The sequence below is a fragment of the Vombatus ursinus genome, unplaced genomic scaffold, assembly GCF_900497805.2.
Source record: "Vombatus ursinus unplaced genomic scaffold, bare-nosed wombat genome assembly UNPS02014773.1, whole genome shotgun sequence".
Classification (NCBI taxonomy): Eukaryota; Metazoa; Chordata; class Mammalia; order Diprotodontia; family Vombatidae; genus Vombatus; species Vombatus ursinus.
In genome coordinates this window covers 37,612,733-37,633,784 of record NW_020954551.1, presented here as the reverse complement: position 1 = coordinate 37,633,784, position 21,052 = coordinate 37,612,733, and the positions used below count along the sequence as shown (strand labels likewise).

The following is a 21,052-nucleotide window of genomic DNA, read 5'->3' as shown; positions in this document are numbered from 1 at the left end:
TCTTTGTTATCCTCTTAGTGCCTGGCACATAGTAGGCACTTAAGTGTATATTGACTGACTGACTGAGAACGGGAGGGACTTACCCATGGTCACAGAGCTAGTAAATGATGGTGGCAGCATCTGACCCAGGTCTTTGCTGACTCCAAGTCTACTATATACATTGTGTGTCCTAGGATCTTGGAGTTGGGTGGGACCTTAGTGGTCATTTTATCCAATCCTCTACCTGATACATGAACCCAGGCTAGTCCCTTGGGAAATGAAGACACTTTTGTTATTGGTCAAAGTACCCACAGGTGTATTCTGATGCTTGATTTGGGGCTGCATTACAAACTCAATTGTTCTGTAGAGGTCCCTTTTTGTAGTTCAGAAGGAGAAATTTTTTTTTAGCCTTGGTTTGGGGTTGCCAGCATTCTTGCCTTATTTGGACCCCAAGTCTATAGTGAGTCCTATGAGGTAGGCAGGACATGTTTTATTATCCCTGCTTTACAGAGGAGGAAACTGAGGCACAGAGAAATGAAATGATTTATCCAAGGTCACAGAGAGGCCAGGACTAGAATCTAGGTCTTTTGAATCCACATTGACTGTGCCAGAGACCATCTCCTGCTGACCATTTGAAAGAGCACAGTCTGAGGCTCAAGGAGAGCCGGCCGGCTTGTGCTTCAGAAGAATGAATTAGATGAAGACCTTGGAGTGATGGATTTCTCTCCTAGTAGAGGGATTAGTGAGAAGGGGACAGTCCCACTGTTTGTGAGCTTCTGAAGAGAAGGGACTATCTTTCACCTCTTTTTGTATTCCCAGCATTTAGTACATCATGTGCTTGGTACATCATAGGCACTTAATAAATGTTTATTGATTGGGAATAATGGAAGTAAGGAGAAAAATGTTTCACCTTTTCACCATCAAAGCCACCCTCCCCTCATCCATCTGATGTCCCTAGTTCCCCAGAGCTTGTCTTAGGGGGCCCCCTTCCAGAGAAGGGGGAGGCCAGTGAACTGGAAAGCTGGGGAAAGGAAGGGAGGAGGTCACTATTCACCCGTTGGCCACATGTATTTCCAGGGTATGATCATCCAAATCAGCGGCAACATACCCAGTTTGAGTGGGATGGAGATGGCCTGTGACTATGGGAATGGCATCCACACGGTGGCCAGGGTTCCCGGCCCAGACTTCAGTCACCAGATAGCTTACTGCAACTTCCTTCCTAGAGACAAGTACCCTGAATTTCCATCAGGCCAAGGTAAGACCTGAAGGGTAGCAATCAACCCGTTAGATCTTTATTGGTGGTTTCCTATGTGCCTAGCCCAGGCAAGACATGGTGGGGAAGATAATAATAATAACAACAATGACAACAATAACAATAATAGCTAGAATTTATATAGCACTTACTATGGGCCAGACACAGTACTAAGTGCTTTACAAATATCCCATTTGCTCCTCACAACAACCCTGCAAATAGGTGCTTTTATTATCCCATTTTACAGTTAAGGAAATTTTAGTTGAACAGAAGTTGTGACTTGCCCAGGGTCACACAGCTAGGAAATGTCTAAAGTCAGATTTGAACTCGATGAGGTCTTCCTGACTCCAGGCCCAGCACTCTATCTAATACGCCACCTAGCTTTCTCATAGATATAAGAAGACAGATCCTATACCTCAGACAACTTAAAGGTAGTATTTGGGCTACTTCTGTCTTGTACGTGGGATCTTTTAGTGGTCAAAGATAAAATGCAGTTGGTTCAAAGCAAAGGCACTTAATGAAACATCATGGTAAGGAAAGTAGCAATACAACACTTTCCTCCCATAAACTAGGGACATGTTATCTCGAAAATACATACCAGCAGTGGGAAGAGTAGAAACACTTTGGGAACAGGTGTAGAAGGGCAGGCTCATAGGGAACACATGTGGAGGGACAACTTCCACCAAAGATGCCACCAATGTCTGCTAGTGGTGTCACCATATTTATTCTCTTGGTCTCATATAGTGTATTGTCTCTGCCAAGCATTATTCTCTATTAGTCTTACTTGGTGGCTGCTGGACAGTGTTGTGCTGGTTAATGGTTGCATGTCTCTGCTGGTCTCAGAGCTGCCAGGCTTCTGGGCTTCGTTTTTCCAAGGTACCTGCAGGCCATCTTGCCTCCAGTCCTCTAAAATGTAATGACTAGAAAGTCTCTCCTGGATAAGGTCAGACTGTTAGCTCTTTAGTTATAGACGGTATTTGGACCTAAGTCTTCTAAGGCCCGTGCCTGATCGAGTCACCATGCTGCTTTATGCAGGCTTTTATAGTCCACCTCAATCCTTTGTTCCAAATTCCTGCCTTTATTATTATGTATTGGTAGCCAGAAAAAAAGCCTTTGAGCTGCCCTATTATAAGTTAAGGGCAGCTAAACAGCACAATGAATGGACAGGAAATCTCATCTTCCTAAGTTCAAATCTGGCCTCTGACACTAGCTGTGTGACCCTGGGCAAGTCACTTCACTATGTTTGCCTCAGTTTCCTCATCTGTAAAATGAGCTGGAGAAGGAAATGGCAAACCATTCCAGTATCTTTGCAAGAAAACCCCAAATGGAGTCACGAAGAGTCAGACACAGCTGAACAACATAATGATAGGTTATCCAAAAGTGACAATAGGGAACAATTAGAAAAGATGAAAAATCGAAAATATGTACTGAGCTAGGTGCTTTGGGAGATATAATTACAGGGTCTCAGAGTTGAAAAGAGTCTCAGAGGCCTTCTAGTTCAACCTGTATTTGACCAAGAATCCCATCTGTACTGTATCTGGCAAATGGTCATCTGATTTTTGCTTAAATACCTCTAGTGATCTGAGGTAGCCCATTTCACTTTGGGACAGCCTGGACTTGTCTGTTCTGTGTTCTGTGATTAAACGGAAAAGTCTGATCACTCTTGCACATGGCAGCCCTTCAGAGACTTGCAAAGAGTTGTCAAATTCCTCCTCTCCCTTGACACTCCCAAATATCTCCAGTTCTCACATCTGATCTCATGAGGCAAGAAGTCATAGCCCTTTGCCACCCTTGTTGCCCTCCTTTGGACATTTACCAGCTTGTCAGTGTAATTCCTAAAATATGATGCCCTGAATTGAAGATGGTAATTAAGAGATAGTCTGGCCAGGGCAGATTATAGTGGAATTATTACCTGCCCTTCTTGTTTCCTAATGCAGCCTAAGTTGGAATTTTCTCTTTTGAATACTGTTATCATACTGTTGACTCATACTGAATTTGCACTTCACTAAACCCCTCAGATATTTTTTGCTGTCTAGCCATTCCTCCTCCGTCTTGAACTTGTAACTTTATTTTTTAAATCCATGAATAAGACTTGCATTAAAAATTTATCCTATTAAATTTTTGTTAGATTTGGCCTGTCAAAATCTTTTTTTTTTTATTTTGGGCCTCACTGTCATTCTAACCTGTCAGTTTTCATCCCAGCTTTGTATCATCCTCCGATTTAATAAGCATGCTGTCTTTCTCCGGGTCATTGATAAAAATGTTAAATGGTACCTGTCCATAGTCAGATCCCTGGGACACCACGATAGAGACCTTGCTATAATCATGGATAAATTACCTTAATACTTTATAGATAAATAATGCCTCAGAGTTTCTCATCCATTATTTACACAGTCCAGTAAAGTCAGTCCATTGGATATTATTATCCTTATTTTACATATGAGACAACAGGAGCCCAGAAAGGTGAGGTGATTTGTATGAACTTTTTTTTTTTTTTGGTTAGGCAGTTGGGGTTAAGTGACTTGCCCAGAGTCACACAACTAGTGAGTGTTATGTGTCTGAGGCTGAATTTGAACTCGAGTCCTCCTGACTCCAGGGCCAGTATTCTATCCACTGCGCCACCTCACTGCACTGGACGAACTCTTGTAACTAGTTGGGGGATGAGGAATGAGCCAGGACTAGAATCCAGAGCTCAGAGCTCGAGGGTGGGATTTCCCCCATAAACCGACTTCTTCTGGCTTCACCGTTTCTGTCAGTTGTGTCACCGTTGACCCTATCTTCCATACTTGAAAGCTTCCTGTTATTGACTTTTCCTTTTCTTCTACCTCTTATGTCACTTATGTCCCCAGCTTCCTTTAAGTCCCAACTAAAATCCCTTCCCCATCCCCTCTAAATTCTAGAGTCTTTTCTTCTCTTAATTATTTCCTATTTACCTGGTATGTGGTTTTATCAATCAAATTTTATTAAGTGTCTGCCCTGTGCCGGGCTCTGTCCTAAGTGATCTTTGTACGTAATTTTTTGTGTGTTGTCTCCCCCATTAGATCCCCTCGAGGGCAGGGACTGTCTTTTGCCTCTTCTTGTATCCCTAGTGCTTAGCGAAATGCTTGGTTTACAATAGGTGCTTAATAAATGTTAATTGATTAAGTTACTAAGTCTCATCCATTTCACTTCTTCAACATCTTTCATCACCATTTTCTTCTTTATTCCTGCTGCCATCACTTTAGGTCTTTTCGCTTCTATCCTTCCCTCCCCTCTTCTAACCCATCTTTTATAAGAGTAAACATGTTGTTCCTTTGCTCCAATATCTTCAATGGCTTCGTAGATAGATACATAGATAAATAGATAGATAGACAGACAGATAGATCTATCTGTCTATCTTTCTATCTGTGTATCTGTATCAAGTGCCAAACATATACTTTCCAAAAAGACTATTTTATGCAGAACTCATACAGGCCAAGTGTTCACATGGTGGTCAGAAGAACTGATACAAGGACACTCTCAAGGTCTCTCTTAAGAACTTTGGGACTGGTTGTGTGACATGGAAGACACTGGCACAGCACCGCTCAGCATGGCATGCCCGCATCCGAGAAGGTGCTGCGCTCTATGAGCAAAGCAGAATTGAAATATCTCAAAAGAAATGTGATATGGGCAAATTGAAAGAATCCAACCGAAATGTTCACATAGACTCATTTGTGCTTGACCTGTGGTAGAACATTCCGAGCTTGTATTGGTTGGTTTGATCAGTCACAGTCAGACACGCTGTAACTGGACTCCACCGTAGTGATGTCATTTTGGTCATCTTTGAGCAAAAAGAACAAGCAACCATCAGTGTGTGTGTGTGTGTGTGTGTGTGTGTGTGTGTGTGTGTGTGTGTGTATTTTACCCCTTTACATGTTAAAACAATTGTTAAAATTTGTTTTTTTTTTAAGTTTTAAGTTCCAAATTTTGTCCTTCCCTCCCCAACTCCCTTCCCCACTCCCTGAGATGGTAAGCAATCAGATTTAGGTCTTTCAATGGCTTCTTAATGCCTACTGATGAATGTTCATCTGAGGGCCTCCACACTATGGCATCATCCCACCTTTCCAACCTTATAAACTCTGTTACCTTCCTCCTTGTCTATGATCCTGCCAAACTGCATGCTATTCTTCCCACATGCCACTCCCTCTCCCATCTCCCTGCCTTTGCATGGCCCTCATGCCTGGGGATTCCCTCCCTCGTCAGCTCTGCCTCTTAGTTTCCCTGGTTTCCTTCAAGACCAGCTCAAATCCCACTTTCTGTAGCGGGCCTTTTTTTCCTGGACTCCCCAACTGCTAGTGTTTAACCTTCTGAGATTACCTTCCGTCTACCCTGTATGTATTTTGTATGTTCTTAGTTAGTTTCGTGATGTCTCTCCCATTAGAGTGTGAGCTCCTTGAGGCCAGGGACTCTCTCTGCCTATCTTTGTGTCGCCAGCACTTAGCATGGTGCCTGGCATACAGTAAGTACTTAATAAATGCTTATTCTTCTTGTGTTCTAAACTACTCTACCCTCTCCACCCTGAATAAATCTTTCATTCCTTCTTTCCCCTCCTCTACTTTTTTCCATCTTTTCCCTCTGTTGGAATGTTTCTCTCCCTATCTTCACTTGTTAAATTGCTATCCACCTGTCAATATCTAACACACTTTGAGAAAGCCCACCTGGACAGCAGCCCCCTTCTCCAGCTAATGATCATCCCCATCAGACCTTACAGAGTACTCTGTTTTGCATCTCTCTCTGTTTTGCACTTACCATGTCATATTATGTACTAGTTTTCAGTGTGTGCATATTAGCCCTTAACTAGACTGTAAACTTCATGACGGCAGGAACCAAGTCTTAACTAACTAAACTTTGCATCTCCCCCAGCAAAATGTACAATCACACATTAATAGACATTATTGAATTGAATTAAGCACCCATGGGCACTGTCCTCAGGGAACCCAGGCTGTAGCTGGGGGAGACCAGACTAATCCACCTTAAATAATCAGAGAAGGGCTAAAGTAGTAAATTGTGTCAGCCAGACAGTAGAACAATTGAAGAGTTTCTCATTGCCCTGTGTATCAGGGTTAGCCTATGGGGCCCTACCTGGGGGCAAGGAGCCTGGGATCTCAACCCCTTCGCATCTTGAAGGGAGTGCCCAGCCCTGTTCAGCTTAACACAGCCTCAGGGCCCCAGGACACAAAGGAATGTAATGTGCATCATGCCCACAAGCTGAATCCTACTCAGAGTTGCCAGGCAACATTTGCAATCTAGCTCTGGTTGCTGAGGGGACCCATTAAACCCTTGTGAATTGGGGGCCTCCAGTTTCTCTGGCCCAGACTGACAGATTGGACTTTCTGGGGTTTCTCTCCCAACCCCATTCCACCCTTGTTGCTGTACATGTGCTTCTGTTTGTGTACTGGGTTATGTCTCTATTTGTGTATGAGTGTATATTGGGGTCTCTCTGTATATGTACCTGTGTATGCACATGTGTGTGTTTGGGTTTTTGTGTGATCACATGGGTAGTATACAACTTGTTTTTGTTTTTGCCTATGAATCCAAAGAGATACGGGAAGCAAACCCATCTCACTCTCTCCCCCAACCCAGGGCAGCATTTCATAGAGGGAAATTGGGGGCCTTGGTTTCTGTGGTTGTATGGTGAACAAATAATACTGAAGAGTACTTAATGAGAGCAGTAATTATCTCCTCCTGGTGATAAAGCCTCTTCTTCTGAGAAACTAATTTTTTTTTTCTGGCCTGACCTCATTTATCTTCCCAGCATCTCTGAGAAGTAATAAGGAGTTGGGAGATAACAGCCTCCAAGGCTGTAGCCCAGAGAGGTTAAGGAACACTCTGGAAATCATACAGTGTATCATAAGCCAAGTTTTCTAACACCTTGTCTGGTGCTGTTCCTAACTAGCTATATTGTTTGGAGGGGGAGTGAACTGGGGTCCTAGGGAATTCCCAACGATACTCAGGTTGGCTACATGGTTGTTTCTGGTCTTTCTAGACTCCCATTTCTGTGCTGCTCCCCCACCTCCTATCACTCGACTGTCCACGCACGTCATTTTGGCTGGCTGTCCCTTGGCAGTGCCCAATATGCCAGAACTTTCTCTCCTGCCTCCCTGTTACTCTCTCCAAACTAAATTTACTCCAAAGGTTGAGTGAATACTAAGGGCTCAACCCCTAGGAACATTCACCTTTTAACCAGGAGCTCTTGACCTCTTGACTTAACCCAAAAGGCTTTGCTACTCACTGTCTGGTTGACCCTTGGCCAGCTATTTAAATTCTCTCGACCCTAGTTTCCTCATCGGTAAAATGAGAATGCTGGCCTGGATCACCTCTGTGGTCCCTTCCAGTTGCTGATGTAGTGGAAAGAGTGTATTTGGAGGCAGGAAATCTGGGTTATTTTGTATTTAGTTATCTCTCTTCAACTTGTGGCCCCATGATGTAAGCTCCGGGAAGGCCAGACCTGTTTCCTTTTTGACTTTTTATCCCGGATAACTAGCCCCAGCATCATAATGGGTGCTTAATAATAAAGACTCTTGGATTTAATAGAATCTCAGCTCCAGAACTTACTGGCAGTGTGGATTTGGACAAGTCCCAGCCTTTTAGAACCTCAGATTTTCTTCATCTTTAAAATGGTCCTAAAAATTCTCATGCTACCTACCTGAGAGGGCTCTGAGGAGAAAAGCAAATTGAAAGTCTGCATAATTGGCACATGTTCTCCAATCCATCTTCCACAGAAATGCCAGAATGATTTTTTCCTAAAATGTATGTCTGATCATGTCATCCTCACTATTCAATAAACTTCAACAGCTCCCTATTACCCACAGCAGTGGTGTCAAACTCAGGCTGCCTATTGGCTCAGAGACCACAAATGAACATTGCCTATGTTGTATTGTATCTTTATCGGTTTTGCTGAACGTTTCCAAATTGTGTTTTTGATCCGGCACTCGAGAGGAGTTGGAGGGTCGCTTGCCAGGGGGCCTGAGTGTGACCCCTCTATTTGACACTTGCAGTCCCTCCTCACCTAGCCAACCTTCTTTTCTGTTACACCCCTCCTCAGAGGCACTGGTCTGGCCACGGGTCTGCTTGTACTCCCTTGCATGCAACCCTCCATCTCCCATCTTTTGCCCTTTGCACTGGAGGTCGCCATGCCAGGAAGACTCTGCTTCCTCACCTTCCCCTCCCAGAATCCCTGGCTTTTTTCAATATTATGCTCAAACCTCACCTTCTACAGGAGGACTTTTCCCCTCCCCCCAGCTGCTAGTGCCCTTCCCTCTGAGACGACCTCCCACCTACCCTGTATGTATCTTGTACCTAGGTACATATGTGTTGTCTCCCCCAATAGACTGTGAGTTCCTTGAGGTCAGGGACTGTTTTTACCCTTCTTTATATCCCCTTCTTTTTAGCATAGTGTCTGGCATACAGTAGGGGCTTAATAAATGCTTGTTGATTGGAAAAAAATGGGAGCTATTATTATCGTGACTAAAGTTTCAGTAGTGGAATTTCAGGTGATGGGAGAGAGATTTTGGAGCCAGAGAGATGTTCATACCTACTCCTAGGGGGCTGTTCTCAGGGGAAACTGAGGCATACTCCCATCCCCAAGGAGGGGAGTAAGCAGGAATCAAATCCTCCTCATTCTTTATAAACATCCTTTTCTTTCTCTCTCTCTCTTCTCCTCCATTCCATTCTAGACCACGTGACCGTCCAGACAGCTGTGCAGGTCAATGGCAGAAACATCGTCTGGGCCAATTTCACCATCTACGACTGTACCCGCACAGGACGTGTCTACCCTCATACAGCGTGAGTGACACCCCCCCCCCCATGGGGACTTCCTGGTTGAGGGATGGGACTAAGGGGAAAAAAGGACCCAACCCAGTAATCAGTGATCAGTGTTAATTATTGAGCTTGTTAAAGGGACTTTTCACAACTTGTTTGAGCCCTGTTAACATTAAATGGATAATAATTAATAATAATAATAGCTAACATTTATATAATGCCTCCTATATACAAGGCACTATGCTAAGCACTTTACAAACATAATCAAATTTTATCTTCATGACAACCCTGAGAGATAGATGTTATTATTTCCCCATTTCACAGTTGAAAAAACTGAGGCAGAGGTTAAATGACTTGCCCAAGGGCACACTAGTTTGAGATGAGATTTGAACTCAGGTCTTCCTGACTGTAGGCCCAGTACTCTATCCAGTGTGATACACAGTTACTTCATTTGTAAACTTAAAGCACTGGAGTAGATCATCTTTAGTCTAGGACTAGGCTAGGACCAGGAGATCTAGGTTACTTTGCTTTTATCCTATATTTACTTCTCTGTGTCTACAGCATATCACACTCACACACATCCCAAGTAGAATATAAGCTCCCTGAGGACAAGAACTGTTTATTTTTTAACTTTGTAGCTCCAGCACTGGGCACAATGTCTGCTGTGTGTGTGCGTGCCTACATTATAGCAGGGACTTAATTAAGTGCTTGTTGAATTAAGAGAATTAAATTATGATCAAATACTTGGACGATCTCAGTTTTGACCCTGGAGAAAATCGTAGAATCAGAATCTTGAACTCTGAAGGGAAATCAGCCTTCCTGAAAAGGTGCTGTCAATCTCGTTTGAATACCTCTAGCAATGGTGTTGGGATAGAACTCTGGGTAAGGCAGCCCCAGTTCCAAATCTGCTTCTCTCTAGCTGGGTGACTTTTAGTAAGTCTCCCACCCTCTGTCTCTCCATTTTCCCCTCTGTAAAATGAAGGGGTTACATCATATAATCTCATAGGTCCCTTCTTACTCTGAACAATCTAGGAATCTCTAAGCTTCATATTTCCCAAGGTAGAAAAAGCCTAGGGTCACAAGAGATTGAGAGCTGGAAGGGAGAGTAGAGGGCATCTAAGCCTGTGTCTTCATTCTACTGTTGACAACACTGGCCCATGGAGGCAACAGGTAGTGATGTTCAGATTTGGGATTCGAACCCAGGCCCTCGGACTCCAGAAGCTGCTCTCTTTCCGCTGTATCACACTTCAGAATCTTTTTCTTCTGTAACTACCTACACTCATAAGTCCCAATTCTGGCACCTGGAGATCCACAAAAAATGTCTGTGTCTTCGTCCACATTATACCTCTTCAAGTGTTAGAAGACAGTGTTTATATCTCTCCTATCTTCTCTTTTCTTTTCTTTAAATTTCCTTTTCCATTAAATTAAATTCTTTTCTTTAAATGAAATTCTTTTCTTTAAATTACATTTTTCTTTAAGTTTTCTGAAATTATTTTCTTTAAGTTATGTTTTCTTTAAGTTTTCTTAAATTATTTTAAGTTTCCTTTTTCATTAAATTGAATTATTTTCTTTAAAATTTTTGTTTAAATTAAATTCTTTTCTCTAAATTACATTTTTCTTTGTTTCTTAAATTATTTTCTTTAAATTTTCTTTTCTTTAAATTCTTTAATTTCTTTAAATTTTCCTTTTTATTATTAACTTACCAAACGTAAACATTTCAATATATAGAGAACAGAAGGGAGGATTGTATGAAACTGTGAGCTTGTTACATGTACTATGTAAGTGTATATTAACCTCAATGTAGGAGTAACAAAATAGCCCTGCTTGTTTGTGTCTCTTTCCTAACTCCTGCTCTCTTCTGTTATATTTGATCATCCTTTTTTTTCTTTTCTTCTTCTTCTTCTTCTTCTTCTCCTTCTTCTTCTTCTTCTTCTTCTTCTTCTTCTTCTTCTCCTCCTCCTCCTCCTCCTCCTCCTCCTCCTCCTCCTCCTCCTCCTTCTCCTCCTCCTCCTCCTCCTCCTCTTCCTCTTCCTCCTCCTTCTCTTCCTTTTTTTGGTGGGGAAGGAGGGCATTACTACCATGCTCTCCTCTCTTCCCCTCCCCAAACTTCCTGCAGAATCATATATTTAGAATAGAAGGGACCACTGAATCCACCCCTTTATCTTACAAATGTTCCCGGAGACAGAAAGTTAAGTGATTTGCCTAGGGCTACACAGTAAGTATCTGAGCCAGGATTTTAACTTGAGTCTTCCTGACTCCAGGACCAGCTCTCTAGGCCCTCTACCACCTTGTTCAGTTATTTCAGTTGTGTCTGATTCTTTATGACCTCATTTGGGGTTTTCTTGGCAATGATACTGGAGTGGTTTGCCATTTTCTTCTCCAGATCATTTTACAGATTTAGAAACTGAGGCACGTAGAGGTTAAGTGACTTGCCCAGGGTCACACAGCTACTAAGTATCTGAGGCCATATTCAGATTCTATCATCAGGAAGATGAGTCTCCCTGACTTCAGTCCTGGCTCTCTACCCACTGGACCACGTAACCATCTCTTATAAGAAATGAGGATAGTCAAGCAAGTCTTTTTTTCTAGGCAGCTAGGGACACAATGGCTAGAGTTCAGGCCTTAGATACAAGAAGACCTGAATTCCAATCCTGCCCCAGATGTTTATTAGCTGTATGACCCTGGGCAAGTCATTTAGCTTCTCAAAGCCTCAGTTTCCTCACCTGTAAAATGGGGATGGTAATAATAACACCTACCTGATAGGATTGTTGTGAGCATCAAATGAGATAATGTAGAGAAATACTCATAAACAGAGCACTGTGTAAATGCTAACTATTGTTGTTTCTAGTCTCGACATCCCCAGGTCTTTCAACCATTCCTCATGTAGCTTGGTCTTACCCGGTCATTTTCCAATAAGTGAATGAAGTGGTAGATCAGGACCTAATAAGCATCCCCTCTGGAACTGGGTGACTTGTGTTTGGGGAAGGGCAGCTGGAGAAAAGTTTCCAGTTAATAAGGCAGGAAAGCCCCCCAAAGCCTAGAGATTGTCTAAGAAGGAGAGCTGCCAGGTACCATGCTTCCCTAACATAAAAAGTAGATGAGATTTTGGCTTTCTAGGACGCCCATCTGGGATCCTGCTTCCTCAAGTCCTAAACCACAAAGGATGTTGGTCTGTGGGAAACTTCTTGAGCCCCCTGGCATCTCAGCTCACCCTCCCCAAACTAGCCTTGCTTTTCTTCTTTGCTTTTCTTTTTTTCTGTTAAAGCAGCATTGAGGTCTTGGAAAGAGGTGAAGTAAGTGGTCCCCCCCTACTTAAGTTCCTAAGCTAGTTTGGGGTTCAGAGGTCCTCAGTGGTCCTGACTACATCTGGCTTCTCCAAATATAGCTTGAAGGGCAATCCTGTAGCTTGACCTCTCACCTCACATCGGCAATCAAGTCAAGTTAATAAGCATTTTTTAAGTGCTTACTGTGTGCCAGGCACTGTCCTAAGTCCTAGGGGGTACAAACACAAGCAAAAAGACACAGTCCTTGCTCCAGGATGGGGTTTGGCAGCCTCCCCAGGATCCTTAGAAGTCTGCATTTAGAGGAAGAACTTGGTGCTCAGTGAGAAGACTCATGTCTGAATCCCAGCTCTGTCCCTTGTTCACTGTGAGACCCTGAGCAAATGCCATCCTGTCTCTGGGCCTCAATGTCCTCATCTATTAAATGATTCCTTCTGGCTCTCAAGTCCTATGATTTCTTTGATTCTCTAGCTCTCTGATTGTGCACAGGTTCTCACTCTGGGTCTCTGGCTGCCTAGCTGTCCAAAATGAAGCAGATTAGTGGGTTTTCAAAGCCTATTATTACTGTGAGACTGGATGGGAAAATTGAGGCTCTCAGTGGAAATTTCCAGCAAGGAGCGAGAGAGATTGTCCTCTGAGGGTCAAGAGAGCAGAGCCCGAGGAGCCTAGGAAAGATTCTGACATTCAAGGATTCTTAGTGTTTTTGAGTCCTTCTAATAGCCCAGAAGGGTACAGGAAATGAATCATACCCTCACAGAGCTCCCAGTATAGGTCTGGGGTTCTTAGCCTGGGGTCTATGAACTTTTTTTTTAAGTTTGGTAACTGTATTCCAATATAACTGATTTCCATGATAATCCTATATACTTTATTTTGTGCATTTAAAAATAGTATTCTGGGAAAGGGTCCATAAGCTTCACCAGACTGCCCAAGGGGCCCATGACTCTCAATAAAAGGTTGAGAACCCCTGGTCTAGTTAAAGACAGTATAAGCACGTGAAAAGACAGACCAACAATACCAATAGAATGTAAACTCTTTGAAGGCAAGGAATGGGGTTGGAGGGAGCAGGAGTGGTAGTCACTGAGTTTCCCTGAGTTTCCCAGGGATTAAACTTTTTTCCCCTTCTCTGACTTGTTAGAAATGAATGTCATAGGGTTTCTGAGTTGGATCTCAATGTCATCTTGTCCAAACTTTTCATTTTGAGGAAACTCAGGTTTATAGAAGTGAAATGACTTGTCCTAGGTCATATCTGGTCAGTGACAAAACTGCGATATGAACCCAGGTCATTCAATTCCAAAGTGAGTGCTTTTCCCACTATGTCACAGTGCTTTCTCTTCAAAAGCAATATTAGTTGTTTGCTCAGAAAAAGTTCCCCAGGGACCTATGATAGCCCCTGCCTCTGGCACAGTCAGCAGGTTATGTGTGAGTCAAGGATGGAGAGGTGAGTCAAACCAGATGCATGTGGGCAATCTCAGTCCTTGGCCCCCAATATTTGAGCCTGATTCTTCACAGACATGTATTCATACACAACATGTATGACAGCTATCATGTCTCAGAATCCCTTGGGAGGGTTCAGCACTGCTGATAATGCCATGGAAAGAGCATTGAATGTGGAATCACAGGTCCTGGGTTCAAATGCTGGCTGTATCACTTACTATTTCTGTAACCTTGGCCACCTCTGAGCCTCAGTTTTCTCATCTGTAAAATAAGAGGGCTGAATGGGAAGACTGTTAAAGTCCATTTTAACTCCGGGCTAGGTCTTATTCTCTTGGTTTATCTTTCCCCAGACCTGTCTCTGGTTCTAAATGAAGACCAGACCTGGTAGCTGTGGGTCAGGCTGAGGGCCAGCCTCCATGCCTGGAGAGACATCCAGAGGGGATGGGCAAGGGAGAGGAGACCCGAAACCCCAGACCTCAAGACCTGTGCACGAGGCTAATCCCACAAGTCCAGAAGCAGTGTTGGACCCTAAGTCAAAAGCCAGAATCAGCAGGGCTTGTGAATCTGGTTTAATTCACCCAGCATGGTGTGATGGGAAGAGCCCTTCTCTAGGAGTCAGGAAACCTGGGCTTTTCTTCCATCTCTCCAACTAACTTGCTCTGTGACCTTAATTAAGAAAGCCACTTTCCTTTTCTAGATCTCATAGAAAATAAGAAATAGGACTAGCTGACTGATCTTTAAGGCACCTTCTGTTTCTGAAGGCTTAAGTTTGACATTCCCTTCACACTCAAATGTTCTGTTCTAAATACTCTTTACCCTCTGATGTTTTATGTTCTAAGACCCTTTACCTCTCATGTCCTGTGTTCTAACTCCTCTTCCCTTTCTGCCCTTCTGTTTTCTAAGGTCCTTCCCATCCTTGATGTGTCTTGTATTCTAATATTTTGTGTTCCAAGTTTCCTCTGAGCTGTGTCATTCTATATTCATTCAATCTGCCCACCAAGAATCATTCATTTGTATATATTCCAACATCCTCTGGTCTATGGAATCTTCCATTTCCAACATTCAAGGATCATGAGTATTTTTGAGCATCTACCGTGGGCCTAATTCTATGCCAGCTCCTGTTATGGAAGGGTTATGTAAGACAAGAGCTCACAGCCTAGTTGGAGCAACAAGGCCTAAACACGTGAAAAGATAACCAATAGTACAAGTAGAATGTAAACTCCTTGAGGGCAGGTCCTGTTTCAGGTTTTGTTTTTGTCTTTGCATCTCCAGAGCTTAGCACAGTGGGGGCTTATTAGATGAAACTGAATGGGATTGAATGTTAGATAAAATAAGCTAAGTGCCTGATAGGTAATTCTGTCAGGAAAGAGCTCAGTGTGGGCTCAGTTGGTCAGGGAAGGCTTCTTTCTCAAAGGTGACAACAGATCTGGGTCATGAAGACTGAGTAGATTTGAATTATTGAAGAGAAATGGGATTCCAGATGAGGAGAATAGCCCAAGCAAAGGCCCTGAAGTGGGTATAAAGGTGTCATGTCCAGCAGACGGTGAAGGAGACTGGGTGAGCAGAAACGGAAGGTCCGTGTTGGGGAGCAGTGGACATAGGGAGGCATTTGGAGGAGCACTGTGGATGTTAAATGGCCCCACCTTTGTTATGTTTTTCAGATGCACCAGCTGTCTGTCCACCCGATGGCCCTGTTTCTGGTGCACTCAGCAGCATACCTGTGTCTCCAACGTATCGGAGTGTGGAAACACAGCAAACCCCACAGTAAGTTGGACGTGTCGGAATCCCCTTCCTTGGAAACTTCTTCACGTCTGTGTTTTCTATCAAGGCTCTCAGTGGGTTTGGTGGGAAGATCAGGTGGCTAGCCTGTCCCAGGGTTCCCATGCCAAGGTCAGGGTCTTCTTTAATCCTCTTAACTGGATTGTACCCCAGTTTTGCATTGATCCTCCATTCCCTGCCCTTGCTTTCATCTTCCATACAGGTCTTCATAAAATCTAAGGTGGTTAGTGAGTTTCCTCTGCATCCACATCAGTCCCTTTAGCTAATTCACTTTTCCTCCTCATCAGATTCACTTCTCTTGGTGCCTTCAGGGTTTAATTCTTGAGACCCTCCACTCTGAGCTGACTTCCCCTTGAGGCTTTGGTCCATAGTATCGTACCTCTCCTTTCTTAGAGCCCTCTGAAATCTGTTCTTTCAAAATCTAGGGTGCATGTTAGATTATTACCAGCTGAATTCTCCTCTATCAAAAATTCTATGATGGAGTGGTCATTTCCCCACAAAATTCCTATCATTTCTATTATAGCAACCGTACTTTCCTTGTTGGTCAGAATCAAGTCCAGTGCAGAATTTCCCCTTGTTGGTTTCTCTACTTTGTGAAGGCTCAAATTATCATTAAGAAATTATTAGCTGTTTTGCCTTTGACAGATGTGGGTAATTAAAATCTTCCATAACTGCTCTATCATGCTTATGTTCCATATGTCAGAATTGGGCTTGTGATCTGTTTCCTGATTACATCATCTCTTTCCTCTTTTTGTCCAGGAGGTCTATAATCAGGGGTAAATGGTTAAATGTTTAACAACCAGCTCTTAAAAATATGCATGATATACTTTTTGAACTTAATCTACATTGTTAATATTTTCCCCATCACTTTCTTAAGTCTAGACAATCGACAGAGTAATAAATCAAACCCTGATTCCTAGTATTTGCCAATTTCCTGAGACATACATGCTCACACTGATCATTTAACAGTTGATTCTTGCAAGCTGGTATGAGCTGGCTCCAGCACACCCCTGTCCATGGTATACTCGCTCTAATGTCAACACCATTTCTGTTTCTATCTGTGTTGATCTTTACCCAATGCTTTCCCCTATGTTTGTCTCTCTGGTTCCTAGGTCTCCTCATATGAGCATAACTCCTCTGGAATTTTACCAACCCCATTTTTACATCCCCTGTTCCTTTAAGGGATCCCTAGCTTCCAAAGCTATATTCCAAGTACAGGTTCTATCCTACCCAATCTCTGTGAAGCCTATGGTGGCAAATTTGCCTCCTTGCACTGAAGGTTTTATTGCTAGCTACTATTTTTGGATTTTGTCTTCTGTGAAATTCTGAGCATCTCTGCTGCTATTTTTCTTCGTTGAAACTTTCTTTTATATGAAATAGGCATATGTATGTATTTTGTTGTTGTTCAGTCATTTCAGTCATGTCCAACTTTTCATGACCCCATTTCGGGTTTTCTTGGCAAAGATACTGGAGTGGTTTGTCATTTCCTTCTCCAGCTCATTTTACAGATGAGGAAACAGAGGAAAACATGATCAAGTGACTTACCCAGGGTTACGTAGCTAGTGTTTGAGGTAGATTTGAACTTGGGTCTTCCTGATTCCAGGTCCACTGTGCCATAAACATATGTGTGTACATATATATATATGTATGTATGTATGTATACATGTATCCATTTGGTGAGGGCTGTTCCCCACGCGTATCATAGGATGTCTTTGTGTCGCTCGAAGGGAGGCGGAATAGACGTCTCTAGCCTCTTCTTACCACCCTTCTCCAAGGGAGACTTTAATTCCTGCCAGGTGGGGAAGCAGAAGGGTTGAGGCCAGATGGTTTGGCCACTCTGTTCTCCTCAGGGAGAGGAAGTACTGGGCTAAAATTATACCCATCTAATCCCTTAAGTATTATTAATCTAGGTGATGTGATCAGATTCAAAGTAACTTCTGATCATTGTTTCATTAATGGGGGAAACAGGACCCCAACCTTTATATGTAAGGCTTGACCCCTTTCCCATTGAATATCCGGTCCTCAGTGAACACATATAACACTTAGTAAAGAAACCCATTTATTCAATTTGGTGGCAAAATAGGAGTCAAAGGAAAATATCTATGGGAGAATACATACCAGACAGTACAGAGTGAAAGGAGCTCTTCCATTGGGAGCAAAGAATTTCAGCTCAACCAAGAGAGAGATTCCCAGATCACACCCAAGGGAAAGTTCCCTGAAATCTCCCATGTAGGAAGCTGGGGCCAGGGACATGATAGAGGCAGCCAGCTCCTCTCACATCGCCTTCTTCCTGAAGCCTTTTCCTTCAGCAACCTGAAGTGGAGTTGGCATCTTCCATCCTCTCTCTTGACGCTGGAAACCAAAAGTAGCTGCAGAGCCCAGAACAGCTAAAGAGATTGAAGAGCCCAGAGATCTCCTTTCTCCCCTCCTCCCACCAACTTTGTCCTGCTTCTCATGTAGGTGCAAGGCATTGATCTCCACCAATGAGTAGATCTAGGCCACAGCCTAGAATACACAAAGTACCTTCGGGATTACTCCATCCTTGAGTTGGAGGTTTGGGGTTTTGTTTTTTTACTTTCTATATTTAAGCCACAGCCCAGAAATACTTGGCATTGGCTTGTAAGAGTGAGGAGAGAAGTACTGCACTTGGCACAGTGCCTGGAACATAGTAGGCACTTAATAAATGTTGATTGATTGAAGTCATAAACTTAGAATGAACTGAGGCCAGTGAAGTTGCTAAAGATGATTTTTTTTAAAGTATCTTTTTTTTAACTCTATTAGGGGAAAGAGAAATCAAAGAAATACTACTGCTTATGACAGAAAAGAATTTGAAGAGGAGGTGAGACTGTCTGGCTTTTCTTCTGCTTCTGTTATTGTCTTTCCTTATACTGGAAAGAGCAGAGCAAAGTGGTTCATCGGGAATGAACACTCAAAATAAGCAGAAAGGTAGTTCTGGATAGTAAGAGATTCTGTTATTGAAATGACCAGGAAAGATTCATGCTTCCAAGAAAAAAAAGCCTCCCACCCCTACCAGAGCAACTATTTAAATTGCTTATTGGCAGACCTCAACATATCTCATCCACAACCCATTTGGTTTTCTCTTTCAGTCTGTTCCTATGGCTCCCATAGACAAAGCCCCCCAAAATAGAAGGGCAAGCATGAGGTCTGGCCAGTGGTTGCTACCCAATGGGGAAACCAAGGTAGCTGGCAAGAAGTGGTATGGCTCATTCCATATAGGGAGGTGAAAGTAGAGTCAGTCAATCAGTCAGTCAATCAATTAGCATTTATTGATCACCTACTAGGTGCCAAGCACTGTGCTAAGTGGGGTTTCTATGTCATGCAGGGGAAAGAATGCTGAACTTGGCATCTTAGCTGCCTGTGATGAGTTCAAGTCTACAGAACTAGATGAATCTAGGGTACTGGAGAAAATTGGCAAATATGATTGGTGAACCACCGTCAGTTCTCCTTGAAAGACTGGAAGATTGGGAGAGTTACTGAAAGGATCAGAGAAAGGCAGATGTTGTCTGATTGTCAAAAAAAAAATGTGGGGGGGAATAAAACAAGCTACAGACTATACACCCATAAGCTTAACTTCAATGCCCAGCAAATTATTAGAAGGTTGGTTAATGGATATCTAGAAAAGGGAGCAGTGATCACAAAAAGCCATTGGGAATGGAGTTATATCTGACCTAGTGACTAGCACCTGAAGGTTGTGAACATGGGAGAACGGAGAAAGAGAGGTTTTAGGAGGGAAGATGATGAAGAGAAAACTGACATAGACTAGGTCAGAGATGAATCAGAGGAGGCTTTCTGAGCTGGGAGGGACCTTAAAGAGCATCTGGTCATTCCTTCCTCTGTATTACAGATGAGGACACTGAGGCCCAGAGAGATTCTGTGTCTTGCCCTAGGTCACATGGGTAGTTAGGTGGCAGAGCTAAGATCTGAACTCAGGGCCTAGAATTCCAAGTTCAACAGTCTTTCCTTCGCATCTCATGGAAGCCGCAAGAACTGGGAGCCCATATTCTTTCTTCTGCCTGTCTCTCCTCATATGGAGTCAGGCATGCCTCTTCTTGCCAGCTGCCTCAGTTTCCCTTTTGGGAACAATAACATGCTTGTCATCTATTTTCTCTGGATTTGTCTGTTGGTAGCCATAGGAACAGGCTGAAGAGAAAACTGAATGGGCTGTGATTTTTGCTCTGGCTGGGGTCCGCCACTGAGTGCCTTAAACAATTGCTGCATTGGTGGGGTGGGAGGCTTTTTTCTTGGAAGCATTAAGCTTTCCTGGTCATTTTAGTAACCAGAATCTCTTTGGCTCTTGATAGTAGCTTTAAAACTGGCACAGGGCCATCATTTCCCAAGCATTTGAGGATGCCTGGATTTAATCAATTAAAACTAAAAGAGAGAGAGAGAGAGAGGAAAGTGGCCACACCTACTGTTTCTGAGGCAGTTAATAGCACATGTGGAAGCCTGTTCCCATGGTTTTTACAAATGGCCTGTCTCTCCACAGAGCCTCGAATGTCCACCCGATCCTGTGGCCCAGGCACAGCTGCTCTGCTCCCCACCCCACCCCCGCCCCCACAGCTTCTAATGAAGTTAATCCAACTAATCAGCCTTTGAGCCATCAGTTCCTATCCAGCTAACTATGACTCAGGTTGTGAGTGTGGCCAAGGCTTTGGATAGAGCAGGTTGGGGATCTGTCTGACTAGAGATGGCTGCTGCTTTGTAAGGGACAGGGGGATAGAATGTTGTTGTTTTTGTTGGTCCTTTGTTTTCAAAGAGGACCAGTGACATCATGGTTGATGTCTTAACTTGTGCATGAACTCGATTTAAGTGAGGCAGAATTTCTCAAGGTCTCAAGCCTCATTCTCTCTTCCTGAGTCATCAAAGTCCAGGAGCAAGACAAAAGTCAGGGTGACCAGGATGCAGTTTATGGCCTCGTGTCTGATGCCTGACCAAGCTTCAGCTGTATTCATGGCTGTTGGAACAAATTGTTCTCATGTGCCCATTCCTCCGGGGAAGGCTTCACATGCTTGGGGTAGACATCCCCTAAGAGGGTTGTCGGTTATCCTTAACCTGGTTTAGCCCATCTTCAGAGACAGTTTACTGAGATGTGGCTGCTGCACATACCACAGTTTCTTGGAGCCACAGGTGAGAGGTGAGTACCAGGCAGACACCAATGACCAGGATGAGTAGCCCTGAAAAGGGCTTGGCAAGCCCTCACATCAGAGGCGCTGATCCTCCCTAAACACCCCATGCACCCACAGTAACTGAGTATTGTTTGAGTGCATGGCCCTGTTCAAGGACCGAAGGGGATCAAAGAGAAGGGAAGACTCAGGACCTGCCCTAGGGAGCTTACCATCTAGTTATGAGGATTAAGATGTGACATTAAATAACAGTACAACATAGTATATAGTAAGAACTAAATTAGGGATATTGTCAGTGAGAGGTATTGTAGGAGTTTTGGAGAGAGGGAAAGGAGAGGAGAGGAAGAGGAAAGGTAAGGGAAGAGGGAGAGGAGAGGAGAAGCAGGAGGAGAGAGAGAGAGAGA

At 43.4% G+C, this 21,052-nt stretch overlaps 1 protein-coding gene across 1 annotated transcript in view; it reads left to right on the top strand.

The window, feature by feature from the left end:
• PLXND1 (plexin D1) overlaps positions 1 to 21,052 on the top strand; it is a 200,568-nt gene that overhangs the window by 70,143 nt on the left and 109,373 nt on the right. Inside the window, exons 6-8 of the mRNA XM_027863909.1 lie at positions 1,057 to 1,234; positions 8,926 to 9,034; positions 15,387 to 15,489. Coding sequence (XP_027719710.1) covers positions 1,057 to 1,234; positions 8,926 to 9,034; positions 15,387 to 15,489 — 390 coding nt within the window. The remainder of the gene's footprint in view (positions 1 to 1,056; positions 1,235 to 8,925; positions 9,035 to 15,386; positions 15,490 to 21,052) is intronic.